Here is a 16,906-nt window from a genome sequence, read left to right on the forward strand (position 1 = left end):
ACGGTCACACTACTTGGTAAAGGCATGATGCTTGATGGGTATACTACTTGGTAGTGGTACAATGCTTGAAGCTTACATTACTTGGTATAGGCTGGTAGCTGCCTCTATGTAACATCTGTCCCTCTTTACAGGACATATGCAGAACCATTTTTGTGCACCTCCATGTTGCACCATTACTGCCAAAAGTGCCTTCAGTAAAGACAACTGTCAGCAAAAACGCAGACATGTCTCTGTAACTGGAAATGAAGTCTCCTATGCCCAATACACATTGTGAAACAATAAATGTTACACACTGCTTGTTTATTTTCTAGATCTGAAGCCATAACTATTGGAGTTCAATGACCATTATCCAAAATAGATATGGTCAACAAAGTCCTTGTCCTCACACAGCTACAGAATGGAAAACCTGGCTGTCTTGTGCCACCAGTAGGGGGAGCTCACTGCATACGGACATAAACATCTACTGAAGTTACTGAAGTCAATGGCGGCAATATAGATACATATTCAGCTTTCTCCCCCTAGTGTTAGCTGCAAGACCTTTTGCAGAAGATGCTCCTTCTCCACCAGGAATCAGATGTGCCCAAATATTGAAAGGTTCCTGGACAGTAACATTTATTATCTAAACAGGGCTCAATAAGGTGTAGGGGATAGTCACCATTCTACGAGCTGTAATAATGTCTGTCACCCAGCTTTCCCAAGAAATGTCTGTCCACAAAAAGACGAGTGAAGGACTGGTTGGGTTTTCCAGGGTGATGGTCTCTCATTACCAGCCAGCTTATCAGGGTGCAGTATCTTTATTGGTGATTTGTACGTCGCCTCCTGTAGGACAGATAAGAGGCGGCGTCCATGTTGCTTCCATTAGCACCATCCCTCTAGCATGTGCTGCACAGCGGCCAGCCCTGCCAGATGGGAGTTATTACACTAAACAGTGCATTAAGCGCGGCCCTGTTGGTGGTGCAGTTTATTGGAGTTGCTGGCGCAGGCTTGGATTTTGGCCAATACACAATTTTATTTTATTTTTGGATCCATAAAGTTTCATAGGAGCAGAATATTTTTATTTGGAATAAGTAACGCTATTAATATTCTGCTGTGTTCCTGTTCTCCGACCCCCTCACATTATAAGCGGGGTCCTTGTTTTGCCTCTGCCCGCTGAGCTGTGCTCCTCACCCGTGCGCTGGAGGTGGTCGCTTTATGAAGGTAACATTTATGAAAATGTAATTTGGAGTAAAACTTCACCTCCAGATCCGCATAAACTGGTATTATAAAAGAGCGAAGAGTATAGAAACCATTCTGGTCCCAATTAAGAGGCAATTCCAGGATGCCCCCCTGAGCGGCGCCAGCAATATGACCCCTATTAATAATACAATGATTCAGATTGCTGCCATAACCCAGTATCTAAATATCCTTTTAGAGGCAGAAAGTCTTGTTGGATCTCCCGTGGACCCCAATATCTGGAGCACAAGCCCTGTGAGCAAATGTTAGCTTCACTACTTAAGAAGACGGCCCAACATGAGCAACAGCAAAGTACACCCAATCCCGAGGGCAGATAGACAAGGAATGGGCCCAAATCCACTAGGGCCAAGCTGTGCAGTAAGTTCAGAACATGAAAGGCTTACAATCAATTATGATCATACACAGTGATGTCACAGTACAGGGATAATACACACAGTGATGTCACAGTACAGGGATAATACACACAGTGATGTCACAGTACAGGGATAATACACACAGTGATGTCACAGTACAGGGATAATACACACAGTGATGTCACAGTACAGGGATAATACACACAGTGATGTCACAGTACAGGGATAATGTACATGGTGATGTCACAGTACAAGGATAATACACACAGTGATGTCACAGTACAGGGATAATACACACAGTGATGTCACAGTACACGGATAATACACACAGTGATGTCACAGTACAGGGATAATACACACAGTGATTTCACATTACAGGGATAATACACACAGTGATGTCACAGTACAGAGATAATACACACAGTGATGTCACAGTACAGAGATAATACACACAGTGATGTCACAGTACAGAGATAATACACACAGTGATGTCACAGTACAGAGATAATACACACAGCGATGTCACAGTAAACGGATAATACACACAGTGATGTCACAGTACAGGGATAATACACACAGTGATGTCACAGGACAGGGATAATACACACAGTGATGTCACAGTACAGGGATAATACACACAGTGATGTCACAGTACAGGAATAATATAAACAGTGATGTCACAGTACAAGAATTATACACACAGTGATGTCACAGTACAGAGATAATAAACAGTGATGTCACAATACAGGGATAATACACACAGTGATGTCACAGGACAGAGATAATACACACAGTGATGTCACAGTACAGGAATAATACACACAGTGATGTCACAGTACAGGGATAATATAAACAGTGATGTCACAGTACAAGTATTATACACACAGTGATGTCACAATACAGGGATAAGACACACAGTGATGTCACAGTACAGGGATAATACACACAGTGATGTCACAGTACAGGGATTATACACACAGTGATGTCACAGTACAGGGATTATACACACAGTGATGTCACAGTACAGGGATAATACACACAGTGATGTCACAGTACAGGGATTATACACACAGTGATGTCACAGTAACTAGGTTTATAAACATAGGGATATTATTGTGCTTTTATACTAGCGCTGCTCTGCCATCTGCTGTAGGACACGGTGTATTACAGCGCTCCCATTCTGTGATTAATCTGCTGGACCTCTCCACTGCCATCTATTGGAGAATACGGTATTTTACACCGTTCCTCTTTCTGCCACTGCCATCTAGTGGTCAGAGGTGATAATTGCAGTCAGGCTGGCGCTTCTAGTTACGCCCTCCATTCCCTGTTTTATCGCCATTTCCGCTTCCGCTTGTCTTTCTGGTGCACAGGCTGCAGGTGAGACTGGAGTCTTGTGTCATATTGCGGTTTGGTTGTTGGAAAATGGAATTGTTACCTGGGAATGTCCTAAGTGTTTGTCATGTGAGGGTTCAATGAGGGAAAACCGCTAAAAGTGTATAATGCGGCTGTATGGAGAATTTATGTAATATGTGATGTCATACTTTGTGTACTGACGTCATCACTGCTGTCAGCATGGCTGCTTCTCCTTATAGCTGTGGTGTGTGCAAGTTTTATGTGGTTATTCACACATATGTGTTCTCTTATGTACCATGAATAGAAATGTAGCAGAGCCGAGTACTGTGCAATGATATAGATGTAGCAGTGCTGAGTACTGTACTTTGATATGGATATATATGTTGTAGAGCTGAGTACTGTACAGTGATATGGATGTAGCAGTCCTGAGTACTGTACAATAATAATATAGATGTAGTAGAGCTGAGTACTGTACAGTGATATGGATATAGATGTAGCAGAGCTGAGTGCTGTACAATGTTATAGATGTAGCAGAGATGAGTACTGTACAGAGATATGGATATAGATGTAGCAGAGCTGAGTACTGTGCAATGTTATAGATGTAGCAGAGATGAGTACTGTACAGAGATATGGATATAGATGTAGCAGAGCTGAGTACTGTGCAATGATATGGATATAGATGTAGTAGAGCTGAGTACTGTGCAATGATATGGATATAGATGTAGTAGAGCTGAGTACTGTGCAATGTTATAGATGTAGCAGAGATGAGTACTGTACAGAGATATGGATATAGATGTAGCAGAGCTGAGTACTGTGCAATGATATGGATATAGATGTAGTAGAGCTGAGTACTGTGCAATGATATGGATATAGATGTAGTAGAGCTGAGTACTGTGCAATGTTATAGATGTAGCAGAGATGAGTACTGTACAGAGATATGGATATAGATGTAGCAGAGCTGAGTACTGTGCAATGTTATAGATGTAGCAGAGCTGAGTACTGTGCAATGATATGGATATAGATGTAGTAGAGCTGAGTACTGTGCAATGATATAGATGTAGTAGAGCTGAGTACTGTGCAATGTTATAGATGTAGCAGAGATGAGTACTGTACAGAGATATGGATATAGATGTAGCAGAGCTGAGTACTGTACAATGTTATAGATGTAGCAGAGATGAGTGCTGTACAGAGATATGGATATAGATGTAGCAGAGCTGAGTACTGTGCAATGATATGGATATAGATGTAGTAGAGCTGAGTACTGTGCAATGATATGGATATAGATGTAGTAGAGCTGAGTACTGTGCAATGATATGGATATAGATGTAGTAGAGCTGAGTACTGTACAGTGATATGAATATACATAGTTACATAGTAGATGAGGTTGGATAAAGACATGAGTCCATCAAGTCCAACCTATAACCCTACAATCCCCTACAGTGTTGATCCAGGGGAAGGCAAAAAACCCCATGAGGCTCATGCCAATTGCCCCATTTCAGGGGAAAAAATTCCTTCCCGACTCCAAATCTGGCAGTCAGTATAAAACCCTGGATCAACGTGTCCTTAAAATCTAGAGACCATAACCCATTATATTTTTCTCTCCAAGAAAGGCATCCAGGCCCACTTTGAACTTGTTCAGTGAATCCGCCATCACCACTTCCTGGGGCAGAGAGTTCCAGAGCCTCGCTGTTCTTACTGTGAAGAATCCCCTTCTATGTTTCTGGTGAAACCTTCTCTCCTCCAGACGTAGAGGATGTCCTCTTGTCACTGTCACTGGCCTAGGAGTAAAAATATCCTTAGAAAGTTCTTTGTATTGTCCCTTCATGTATTTGTACATTATTAGATCTCCCTGTAGACGTCTTTTCTCTAAACTGAATAACCCCAAGTTTGTTAATCTCTCGTTGTACTCCAGTCTACCCATTCCCCTAATCATTTTGGTTGCCCGTCTTTGCACTTTTTCAAGTTCACTTATGTCTGTCTTGTATATTGGGGCCCAAAATTGTGCACAATATTCTAAGTGTGGCCGTACCAGTGATTTGTATAGAGGCATAACTATGTCCTTGTCATGAGAATCTAGACCTCTATTGATGCATCCCATAATTTTATTTGCCTTGGCAGCAGCTGCCTGACACTGGTCATTAAAGGTAAGCTTGCTGTCCACCAAAATCCCTAAGTCTTTTTCATTGACAGTCTTACCCAGTAATTTACTATTTAGTACATAGTCTTACATTTTATTACGTCGCCCAAAGTGCATTACTTTACATTTGTCAACATTAAACTTCATTTGCCAAGTCTCCGCCCATGCTTCCAGTTTCCTTAGATCCCCTTGTAATATTCTACTATCCTCCTCATTATTGATTACCCTACAAAGTTTAGTATCATCTGCAAATATAGACACCCTGCTTTGTAAACCCTCTACCAGGTCATTAATAAAGATATTAAACAAGAGAGGACCTAATACTGACCCCTGCGGCACCCCACTGGTGACTGTGGCCCAGTCTGAATATTTACCATTAACAAAGTACCCTCTGTTTCCTATCAGTGAGCCAGTTGCTAACCCAAATGCATATGTTTTCCCCCAGTCCCAACAATCTCATTTTGCATACCAACCGTTTATGTGGAACAGTATCAAAAACCTTTGAAAAGTCCAGGTACACCATGTCCACTGCATTACCCATGTCCAGGTACACCACGTCTACTGCATTACCCATGTCCAGGTACACCACGTCTACTGCATTACCCATGTCCAGGTACACCATGTCCACTGCAATACCCATGTCCAGGTACACCACGTCTACTGCATTACCCATGTCCAGGTACACCACGTCTACTGCATTACCCATGTCCAGGTACACCATGTCTACTGCATTACCCATGTCCAGGTACACCATGTCTACTGCATTACCCATGTCCAGGTACACCACGTCTACTGCATTACCCATGTCCAGGTACACCACGTCTACTGCATTACCCATGTCCAGGTACACCACGTCTACTGCATTACCCATGTCCAGGTACACCATGTCTACTGCATTACCCATGTCCAGGTACACCATGTCTACTGCATTACCCATGTCCAGGTACACCATGTCTACTGCATTACCCATGTCCAGGTACACCATGTCTACTGCATTACCCATGTCCAGGTACACCATGTCTACTGCATTACCCATGTCCAGGTACACCATGTCTACTGCATTACCCATGTCCAGGTACACCATGTCTACTGCATTACCCATGTCCAGGTACACCATGTCTACTGCATTACCCATGTCCAGGTACACCATGTCTACTGCATTACCCATGTCCAGGTACACCATGTCTACTGCATTACCCATGTCCAGGTACACCATGTCTACTGCATTACCCATGTCCAGGTACACCACGTCTACTGCATTACCCATGTCCAGTCTTGAACTGACCTCCTCATAGAAGCTGATCAGATTAGTCTGACAGGACCGATTCCTCATAAACCCATGCTGATTTGGTGTTATAAGATTATTTACATTGAGATACTCCAGGATAGCATCTCCTAGAAAGCCCTCAAATATCTTTCCCACCACAGAAGTTAAACTTACTGGCCTATAGTTTCCAGGTTCCCTTTTACACCCCTCTTTGAAAATTGGCACCACATTTGCTATTCGCCAATCCTGTGGAACAGACCCAGTCATTACTGAATCCTTAAATATTAGATACAAGGGTCTATCTATGACCATGCTTAATTCCCTCAGAACTCGGGGGTGTATACCATCTGGACCGGGCGATTTCTCTATTTTAGTGTTTTGCAGGCGGCGCTGCACTTCTTCCTGGGTTAAGCAGGTGACATTTAATTGAGAGTTTACATTACCCCTAATCATGTTGTTGGCCAATGGATTTTCTTATGTAAACACTGTAGAGAAGAAGGCATTTAATACTTGTGCTTTTTCCTCATCCTCCTCCACCATTACACCCAGATTATTTTTGAGAGTGCCCACATTGTCAGTTTTTATTCTCTTATTATTTATGTAATTGAAGAATAATTTTGGATTGCTTTTACTTTCCTTGGCAATTTTTCTCTCAGCCTCAATCTTCGCCTCCTTTATTTGTTTTTTGCACAATTTATTTTTCTCCTTATAGTTTTTTAATGCTGTGTCGCTACTTTCTTGTTTTAGTACTTTAAATGCTTCCTTTTTATCCCTCATTGCATTCTGTACTGTTTTAGTTAGCCATATTGGTTTTCTATGATTTCTGGCCCGCTTATTCCCATAGGGTATGTGTTTTCTAGTGGTCTTATTTAGTATATTTTTGAAGATGTCCCATTTAGTTTGTGTTCCCGTCACGTTGAGGACATTGTCCCAGTTTATGCTGCTAACCTCCTCTCTCAGCTGGTTAAAATTTGCCTTCCTGAAGTTTAGTGTTTTTATACCCCCTCTAATGAACGTCTTCTTAATGTGTACAAGAAAACTTATTATGATATATATATATATATATATCTATCTATCTATCTATCTATCTATATATATATATATATGTATATAGATGTAGCAGAGCTGAGTACTGTACAGTGATATGAATATAGATGTAGCAGAGCTGAGTACTGTGCAATGATATGGATATAGATGTAGCAGAGCTGAGTACTGTACAGTAATATGGATATAGATTTAGTAGAGCTGAGTACTGTACAGTGATATGGATATAGATGTAGCAGAGCTGAGTACTGTGCAATGATATGGATATAGATGTAGCAGAGCTGAGTACTGTACAATAATATGGATATAGATGTAGTAGAGCTGAGTACTGTACAGTAATATGGATATAGATGTAGTAGAGCTGAGTACTGTACAGTGATATGGATATAGATGTAGCAGAGCTGAGTACTGCACAGTAATATGGATATAGATGTAGCAGAGCTGAGTACTGTACAATAATATGGATATAGATGTAGCAGAGCTGAGTACTGTACAATAATATGGATGTAGTAGAGCTGAGTACTGTACAGTAATATGGATATAGATGTAGTAGAACTGAGTACTGTACAGTGATATGGATATAGATGTAGTAGAGCTGAGTACTGTACAGTGATATGGATATAGATGTAGTAGAGCTGAGTACTGTACAGTGATATGGATATAGATGTAGTAGAGCTGAGTACTGCACAGTAATATGGATATAGATGTAGCAGAGCTGAGTACTGTACAGTGATATGGATATAGATGTAGCAGAGCTGAGTACTGTACAGTAATATGGATATAGATGTAGTAGAGCTGAGTACTGTACAGTGATATGGATATTGATGTAGTAGAGCTGAGTACTGTACAGTGATATGGATATAGATGTAGTAGAGCTGAGTACTGTACAGTGATATGGATATAGATGTAGTAGAGCTGAGTACTGCACAGTAATATGGATATAGATGTAGCAGAGCTGAGTACTGTACAGTGATATGGATATAGATGTAGCAGAGCTGAGTACTGTACAGTAATATGGATATAGATGTAGTAGAGCTGAGTACTGTACAGTGATATGGATATAGATGTAGTAGAGCTGAGTACTGTACAGTGATATGGATATAGATGTAGCAGAGCTGAGTACTGCACAGTAATATGGATATAGATGTAGCAGAGCTGAGTACTGTACAATAATATGGATATAGATGTAGCAGAGCTGAGTACTGTACAATAATATGGATGTAGTAGAGCTGAGTACTGTACAGTAATATGGATATAGATGTAGTAGAACTGAGTACTGTACAGTGATATGGATATAGATGTAGTAGAGCTGAGTACTGTACAGTGATATGGATATAGATGTAGTAGAGCTGAGTACTGTACAGTGATATGGATATAGATGTAGTAGAGCTGAGTACTGCACAGTAATATGGATATAGATGTAGCAGAGCTGAGTACTGTACAGTGATATGGATATAGATGTAGCAGAGCTGAGTACTGTACAGTAATATGGATATAGATGTAGTAGAGCTGAGTACTGTACAGTGATATGGATATAGATGTAGTAGAGCTGAGTACTGTACAGTGATATGGATATAGATGTAGTAGAGCTGAGTACTGTACAGTGATATGGATATAGATGTAGTAGAGCTGAGTACTGCACAGTAATATGGATATAGATGTAGCAGAGCTGAGTACTGTACAGTGATATGGATATAGATGTAGCAGAGCTGAGTACTGTACAGTAATATGGATATAGATGTAGCAGAGCTGAGTACTGTACAGTTATATGGATATAGATGTAGCAGAGCTGAGTACTGTGCAATGATATGGATATAGATGTAGCAGAGCTGAGTACTGTGCAATGATATGGATATAGATGTAGCAGAGCTGAGTACTGTGCAATGATATGGATATAGATATAGCAGAGCTGAGTTTGTCATATTCGGAGAGTATTTGATGTCTTTGGGCAAAATGAAAGCAAAGATAGTAAATAATAACTTCAGCTCTGCTATGCCTGTACTGTGTATATTGTGTTATTACATTGTATATCTGCAGTTTGTAGCTTTCGAATTGCTGGCGGACTGTAAGTCCCAGCATGCTGAGATCACTGTTGCATCACTGGTTGTGGCAGTGTAATGTCATGCACAGGGAACCTAAGCGGCGCCCCCTTCTGTCTTCAGACATTGATAACGATGTGACACCAGTGACACCTTTATTAGACTTCACGTTTCTGTCCCATGAGCGGAGCCAGAAGCCTAACTAGAGGGGCACAGGGGTGGTAGTCAGTTGCCTGCGCTCCATGAGGCTCCGCCTTCTTACAGGAAGGTATCGGTATTGTAAATGGTACACGGTAGGTGGGGGGCCCGTGACAGATCTAGTTTGGGGCTCAGGCGTTCCAGTTCAGGTACCGCTTGGCACTGATAATCCACCGGGGGACGCTGTGAAGCCTTCATGGAGCTCAGCGGTTGTCACCAGGCAGCAGTGGGGTCTGTTGCTAGACAACTCTTTGAACCTGTTTGGTTCCTGTCTAGGTCTCATACATCCTCCTCACAGGACTCCTTAGGGTCGCCGCCATGCTCACTTCAGTCTGACTAATCCCTGTCTTGCCTGATCCCTCAGGTGTGCAGCCATTACAATCCCAGCATGCCTTTCCTCCACGGCTTTCGGAGGATAATATTTGAGTACCAGCCGCTGGTGGATGAGATCCTGGGCGCTGTGGGCATACATGACCCGGAGCAGACGGAGGTGCCGCAGAGCGCTGGCAGGTAGGTGACCTCTGGTTGATATTATATGATAGTCAGTCTTGTATCACAGCTGAGGGTTTGTTACAGTTCACACTTCCTGTTCTCCGCAGCTTCCTGACTGCAGATAGTGACAAGTTCCTGGCGCTGAATGAACTTCTGGAGCGCCATTCGCAGTCGGCGTTCTACCGGGAGGGGATAAGTTACTCCCTCCTGAAGGTGGCGGAACTGGGTCTGGTTGCGGCGGGTGAGATTCTCCTCCAGTACGGTGCCGACCTCAGCTTCGAGGGTAAATATTAATGGACATGTGGACTTTAAAACTACTGGAGAAATTTTTTACATTTCATTTATCTGTGCCTGGGAAAGCTGGGTTATGTCTAGAATGGCTGCCACTGGGGATGTCAGTCAGCTTTCCCAGACACCTGAATGGCAAATTTGATGATGGACCCGGCGGTTCCGGCCTGGTTCTGACTCCTGAGTCACATGATGGAACCAGTTCCTGATCTTGGGTTGCTCCGCCCCCTCTCTCCTCCACTGTGCTATGAGTAAGATTGCCCCCATTACTTACCTTTTAAGGGACGGGAAAGAGCAACATGTGGTTAGAGATGGTTCTAATCACATGACTTGTGGGTTGGAACCAAGCCAGAAACCCGGGGTTTATCATGAAGATTCTGCTGGATGAATTAAAGTGAATTTAACTCCCTGGACAATACCTTTAAAAAGTTGAAGCTTGGCGAAAGCAGACCCTGACAATAAGATGATCCTATGCTGTCCTGCTAATGGGATCTGCAGTGATCAGATTCCCTGCAGCACCCCCACTGGTTAAATGAAGCATAACGCAGCTGTCTATGTAATGTATAGACTTGTGGGGTCCTCCAGAGGGAGAGACACTCTTTGTGATCATGAGTAAGGGTTTAAGCTGCAATACCAGACACAGCCTATGCACAGGAGAGACATATTTTCTAATTATTTACATTTCCTTTAATTCTTATAGAGACAATACTGGTTTTGACAGTGGTGATCCTGATTTTTAATGTCTTCCCAGACCCCGTGACGTATTACACACCCCTTCACATCGCAGTCCTCCGGAACCAGCCCGACATGGTGGAGCTACTGGTGCAGAACGGTGCAGACATTAACAAGAGGGACAGGGTGAGACACACAGCCCGCCATGCAGCCATTGGTCAGTCAGACATTAATAATCAATTGTAGAACTAACACTTCTGCTTATGGCCCAGATCCATGAGAGTAGTCCCCTGGACCTGGCCAGCGAGGAACCCGAGCGACTGCCCTGCTTGCAGCGACTTCTTGAACTCGGAGCAGATGTGAACGCAGCAGACAAAAATGGTCAGTGACTGGCAATGGGGTAGTCCAAGGAGCCCCATTAGTTAATGTTATAGCCAGTCCAGCACCTCGAAGTGGAAAACTCCTTTAAATTAGACCTTTGTCTTGAATCCTAAAGATCTTCCTTAATCTCGGCAGGTAAGACGGCGCTGCTACATGCCTTGGCCAGCAGTGATGGCGTGCAGATTCATAACACAGAAAACATCCGACTACTTTTGGAAGGAGGTAAGTGATCCCCAAGGTCTGTAAGGGTCAAGGGAAGATATGGACAGTTCCTTGTGCCAAGAAGGATTTGGCTTTCTATAGATTGGCCCTTACTCAGGGATGGCTGTTGTGTCTCTGCTGGCTCTCAGTGAAGTGATCTCTATTTGAGCACAGTTCATACAGCTGCAAAGTATTGATACCTGAACTAGTATAGGGCACAAATGGGAAGGTTTCCATTCACTGACAGCAAGTAGACATCTGCCCCTGCGGTTTCCAGGATTTGGTGAAAACTCAGGGATGTCATGCGTGTAAAAAAAATTTTTTGGGGATATATGTGAGTGACATCACTGTTTCCTCTCCAACAACTTTTGGGGCCACTGAGAGGTCGTGAGCCACTCGGCTTCCAACAAGGCAAGCCTACGGAACGTAAGCGAATCGGACAATAGAGTGCCAGGGTTAGGTGAACATGTATTTTTTTTTTTTTCGTTGTTTTACACCTCAGCCGCCTCTGAGTGTGCCCAAATCCTGGACAAATATGATTAGTTATAGACAACACAAAACAAGTCTGTCATTCTGGGCGTTGATTTCAGTAGAACCTGTAATAACGCATTCCACCTGCGGGTGTGCTGTAGGGAAACTGAACACTTGCTGCACCTGATCTAAGAGTGAAATAAAGTATGGTAAGGGGAATCTTCTCCTAGGGGAGTGATTGTGAGTGCGGCCATTTCTTACCTTCCATTCTGTCCTCTAGGGGCTGACGTAAGGGTCACCACCAAGGATTGTGACACTGTATTTTCAAGCATCATCTTCCTCCTTGGTGAGACGGTCGGATCAGATAAAGAGGAGGCGAGGCTGATTAACCGGTTCTGCTTCCGGGTCAGCCAGCTACTAATGACCCATGGGGCTGACCCCAGTGAATGCCCATCCCACGAATCCCTCACTCACACGTGCCTCAAGAGCTTCAAGCTCCATTTTCCTCTCCTGCGTTTCCTTCTAGAATCTGGTGCCTCGTACAACTGCTCCCAGCACGGCCCCTCCTGCTGGTCAGGCTTTCACATCGTCTTTGACAGGCTATGCTTGTACCTGGGCAGCTGCGAGGACTGTGACTCTGTGGACCTGCTGAACAAAGCCGAGAGCGTCCTGGAGCTGATGGTGGCGCAGTCTCCCCTGGTCGCTCTCCCCAGGAACTTTGACGTAAACACATCAGGCTGCAGCGCCCATGCGGACAAAGTGACTGCTCTGCACCAGTACCTGAAACAGCTGGAGCAGTCACCCCCTACCCTGAAGCATTTGTGCAGGGTCTACATCCGCCAGAGGCTCCGGCCTTGGCCTGTGGACGTTAAAGTCAAATCCTTGCCCCTTCCGGACCGCCTGAAACTGTATCTTCTCATCCACCCCGCAGCCTCCTGCGAGGATGATCTATAATGGGGAGACTTTGCTCCTTAGCTTTATGTTTCGACGTGACAGACCTGGAGTTTCTGCAGCACAGAGGTTCCCATCCCCCACCCACGGATGTTTTGTGTTTGCGATCTTATAGAGAATGTCACCAATTTTCTTTTTCCCTTATTTTATTTTGATATTTATTTGTTGTTAATTTTTGAAATTTTTGTGCCACTTTTTTATTTTTTCATATTTCAGAAGATAAGCAAATTTAATTTTTATTATTTACCACTGTTGGCCACTAGAAGGAGCAACATCTACAGACTCTACTGGACTGATTATATCATCAGAGGTCCATAAGAAATGACAGTGACACGCATACAGCTGTCCACTGCTGCGCATGAAGCTTATAAAAAATACAATGAGCATATGAACTGTATTTTATAAGCTTGAACATAGCCTGCAGAGCTGTATATGTGACACTGCTGGTAAGGACCTGTGCTGTCATCATTCAAGGTCCTTAAGGAACTACATATGCAGCAGCCTAGGAGATAGGGTTGGCTCCTGTCCTAACTCTCCTATGGGCTGCATGCATAGACATGCTACACAGATGATGCTCCCCTAGTGGCCAACAGTGAGAAACATTATTTTAAATTATTTACTGAAATGTGAAAAAAGTGCCAAAAATCCGAAAATTAATGAAAAAAGTTTTTGGTGACACATTCCCTTTAAAGGGTGTAGTAATCAAAGGCCTATCCCGTTCATCATTCTATTAACCCTTATTTGGAAATTCATTTCTGCATGACTCCCACTCTTCTCATCCAGACCAGATGAGTAGAATGCGGTATTTATTCTAATAACAGACCTATGGTTGTGCAGGGCAGACAGTAGTGGGGTGTCTGTAGGGTAAAACCCACTATAGGCAGGGGGGGGCTTGGTGGGGGTGTAAAGCAATAACATGGCTCAGTTTATCTCCATACAGCAACTATTTGTTCTCCTTGTGAAGTTCTAACGAAACATTGGAGCTTTTAAGGCAGTCTGCAGTGTGTGAGTCTCCGACTGTTGTGACACTACAACTCCTAGCATACACAGTTTGGAGACCGCTGCTTTGTAGCAATGCTTTCTGGGGAAAGTATGCAAAATAGATCACCACCTGGAGATAGGAATCTGTCTCTCTAGTGACACCTGTTGGTGACTGATCAGTAAATCATAATCGCTGACATGAAAATTACAGTTTTTTTTTTTTTTTTAAAGAGGACCTTTCACCACTTTTGGGCACATGCAGTGTTATATACTGCTGGAAAGCTGACTGTCGGCTTTCCCGATCTGTGCCCGCTGTAAAGAGCTTACGGTGCCGGTACCGTAGTGCTCTATGGTCAGAAGGGCGTTTCTGACCATTAGCCAGAGACGTCCTTCTGCCTCGCGGCGCCTATCGCGCTGTGCTGTGGAGCCGGGAGGAACGCCCCCTCCCTCTGCTCACACAGCTCGTCCATAGACGAGCATTATCAGGAGCGGGAGGGGGGAGTTCCTCCCCGCTCCACAGCACAGCGTGATTGGCGCCGCGAGGCAGAAGGACGTTCCTGGCTAATGGTCAGAAACGCCCTTCTGACCATAGAGCACTACGGTACCGGCACCGTAAGCTCTTTACACCGGGCACAGATCGGGAAAGCCGACAGTGCGCTGAATTCAGCGCACTGTCAGCTTTCCAGCAGTATATAACACTGCATGTGCCCAAAAGTGGTGAAAGGTCCTCTTTAAATTAATTTAAGGAAAAGTTGGAAAATTACAAAATAGTTTGTAATATTTTCCACTATTGGCCGCATCATCACTATACGGTGCCCATCCAGTACACAGATGAGTTTTAGCTGCTAAAGGACCTTTAGTGACCATATCAAAGGTCCTTAAGCAATCACAGTGACACGTTTACACCTTATAGAAAGCAAAAACTACTGGTCTGCTCTGGTTACAACAGCGATCTGAGCGGTACTCTATAAGCTTTATTGTAGCAGTGCAGAGCTGTACATGTGTTTCTGCTGCTTAAATGACAATCTGTGGTCCTTAAACAACTAGATATGCAGCAGCATAGGAGATGGGGTAGAATAGAGTGGTATAAATCAGATGTGCAGTGGATCCAGCAGGTGGCGCTGCCTCGGCTCTGGGAGTGTTAGCTGTGCTGTCTGGCTAATACACCCAGCGCCTCAGTATTTTTGGGGGCTGCATTGTTGAAGTAGAGGCTATCTATGCCTCCCCTATATGCAAACCTGACCTGCCTGGTTTGATATGGATAGAGCAGGTGGTGCCTCATACTAACAGTCACAGGAGGCAGCGCCACCTAATGGATGCATAGCTTACCTTATATTACCCACTCCATTCTAGCATCTACCTAGGAGAAAGGATTGGCTCCTGTACTAACTCTCCTATGGGCTGTGCGCAGACACAGAACACAGATAATGCTCCCTCTAGTGGCCAACAGTGGAAAATATTAAATGTTTTTAGTAATAATAATATTTTTTATTTATTATTTTCTGAAATGTGGAGAAACAGAAGCCAAAAAATCCTTAAATTAATAATCAGTGATTTACACTAATCAAAAACAGCCCAGGGTCGGGTTACCAGCCAAAACAGACCGGTTTCTAGGAGTGCTGTGTTTGGCTTCAAGGTTTAACAATGGGTAAGGGGTGGGCACCTATATATGGTACTGAAGTATATTATCAAGTGACTGGGGTCTGGCTGAAGGGGCTGTCACTGTCACCTCCAACAAAGTCCTGTATGTTTAGCAGTGTCTGAATTCATCCCCATTCACTTGAGTTGTGATACTAGACAAGGCCACTGCTCAGAGTATGGCGCTGTGTCTGGTAAACAATTAAAGGGATTATGAAGGATTAGAAATCATGGCTAATTTCTTCTTTGCAAGTAGTAACATCATGTTTGCTAGTCAAATGGCAATGCTCAATTCCATTCATTTTAGTGGGACTGAGCTGTAGCATGGCCATGAGACCTACAGATGTAATGTCACTACCTGCAAAGGAAAAAGTAGCCATGATTTCTAATCCTTCACAATCCCTTTAATTGTTTAACAGACACAGCGCCATACTTTTAGCAGTGGCTCTGCCTGGTATTGCAAGTCAAGCAAATGAGGCTGAATTTATACATTACTAAATGTATAGCACCTTGGAGGTGACAGGGACAGCCCCTTCAGGCAGCCGGACCCCCAATCATTTGATATTTGAGTTTTATTTCAATCTCTGGATGTAGATCCCAGCTGCGGAAAGCTGAGTAGCATCGTGAAGAAAAGGTTATATGCTCTGATGAGGTCTATTCATGCCACCTGGTGGTCTACTTGCAGAACTGCACTCTCCATTGACAAGGTATGCAGGTAGCTGGAACTGTATGTGGTGAGGACAGGGCTGTGGTGTCGTCAGTCCCAATAGTAGGTAGGTGTGTGCGCCAAAGGTTAATGTGACATAAGCGTCTGCAATGAGGTTTTTCCTTTAATGGGACTACTCCATGTGGACAACTACCTGTCCTTCTCAATTATGTTCACAGTGCAGTCTCATTGAAGTGAATGGGGCTGAGCTGCAATAACTAAGACAGCCACTATACAATGTATGGCGCTGTACTTGGTAAGTGGCGAAGAGGCCGCAGAACTCAATGGAACGCATTGGTACCTTCAAACTGCTGATCGATGGATGTTCTGGGTGTCTGTCCCCTGCCATTGGTGAAATGATGACCTATCCTAAAGAGAGGTCATCAATTATTAAGCCTGAAAAACACCCTTTTAAGGGAATTTCTGAGACTAATGACCTCTCTGTTTCAACACCCATAAGCCCCCCCCCCCCCCCCCCAACAGTTGTTTGAGGAAACACCA

General features: G+C 43.7%; 1 protein-coding gene across 1 annotated transcript; it reads left to right on the plus strand.

Moving 5' to 3' along the window:
• The first annotated feature begins 2,942 nt into the window (after nt 1-2,942).
• Nucleotides 2,943-14,216, plus strand: ASB6 (ankyrin repeat and SOCS box containing 6). Its single transcript, XM_075259006.1, has 7 exons — nt 2,943-2,963; nt 9,989-10,134; nt 10,224-10,399; nt 11,156-11,262; nt 11,349-11,457; nt 11,593-11,679; nt 12,410-14,216. The coding sequence occupies exons 2-7, from the start codon at nt 10,013-10,015 to the stop codon at nt 13,081-13,083; spliced, it is 1,275 nt and encodes a 424-aa protein (XP_075115107.1). The 5' UTR covers nt 2,943-2,963; nt 9,989-10,012; the 3' UTR covers nt 13,084-14,216.
• The last annotated feature ends 2,690 nt before the right edge of the window (nt 14,217-16,906 follow it).

Source organism: Leptodactylus fuscus, chromosome 11, assembly GCF_031893055.1.
Source record: "Leptodactylus fuscus isolate aLepFus1 chromosome 11, aLepFus1.hap2, whole genome shotgun sequence".
NCBI lineage: Eukaryota > Metazoa > Chordata > Amphibia > Anura > Leptodactylidae > Leptodactylus > Leptodactylus fuscus.

Coding starts and splice junctions, on each gene's coding strand:
- ASB6 (XM_075259006.1), top strand. CDS start 10,013: ATGCCTTTCCTCCACGGCTTTCGGAGGATAATATTTGAGTACCAGCCG. Junction 10,135..10,223: donor GTGCCGCAGAGCGCTGGCAG/GTAGGTGACCTC, acceptor TGTTCTCCGCAG/CTTCCTGACTGCAGATAGTG. Junction 11,680..12,409: donor CCGACTACTTTTGGAAGGAG/GTAAGTGATCCC, acceptor TCTGTCCTCTAG/GGGCTGACGTAAGGGTCACC.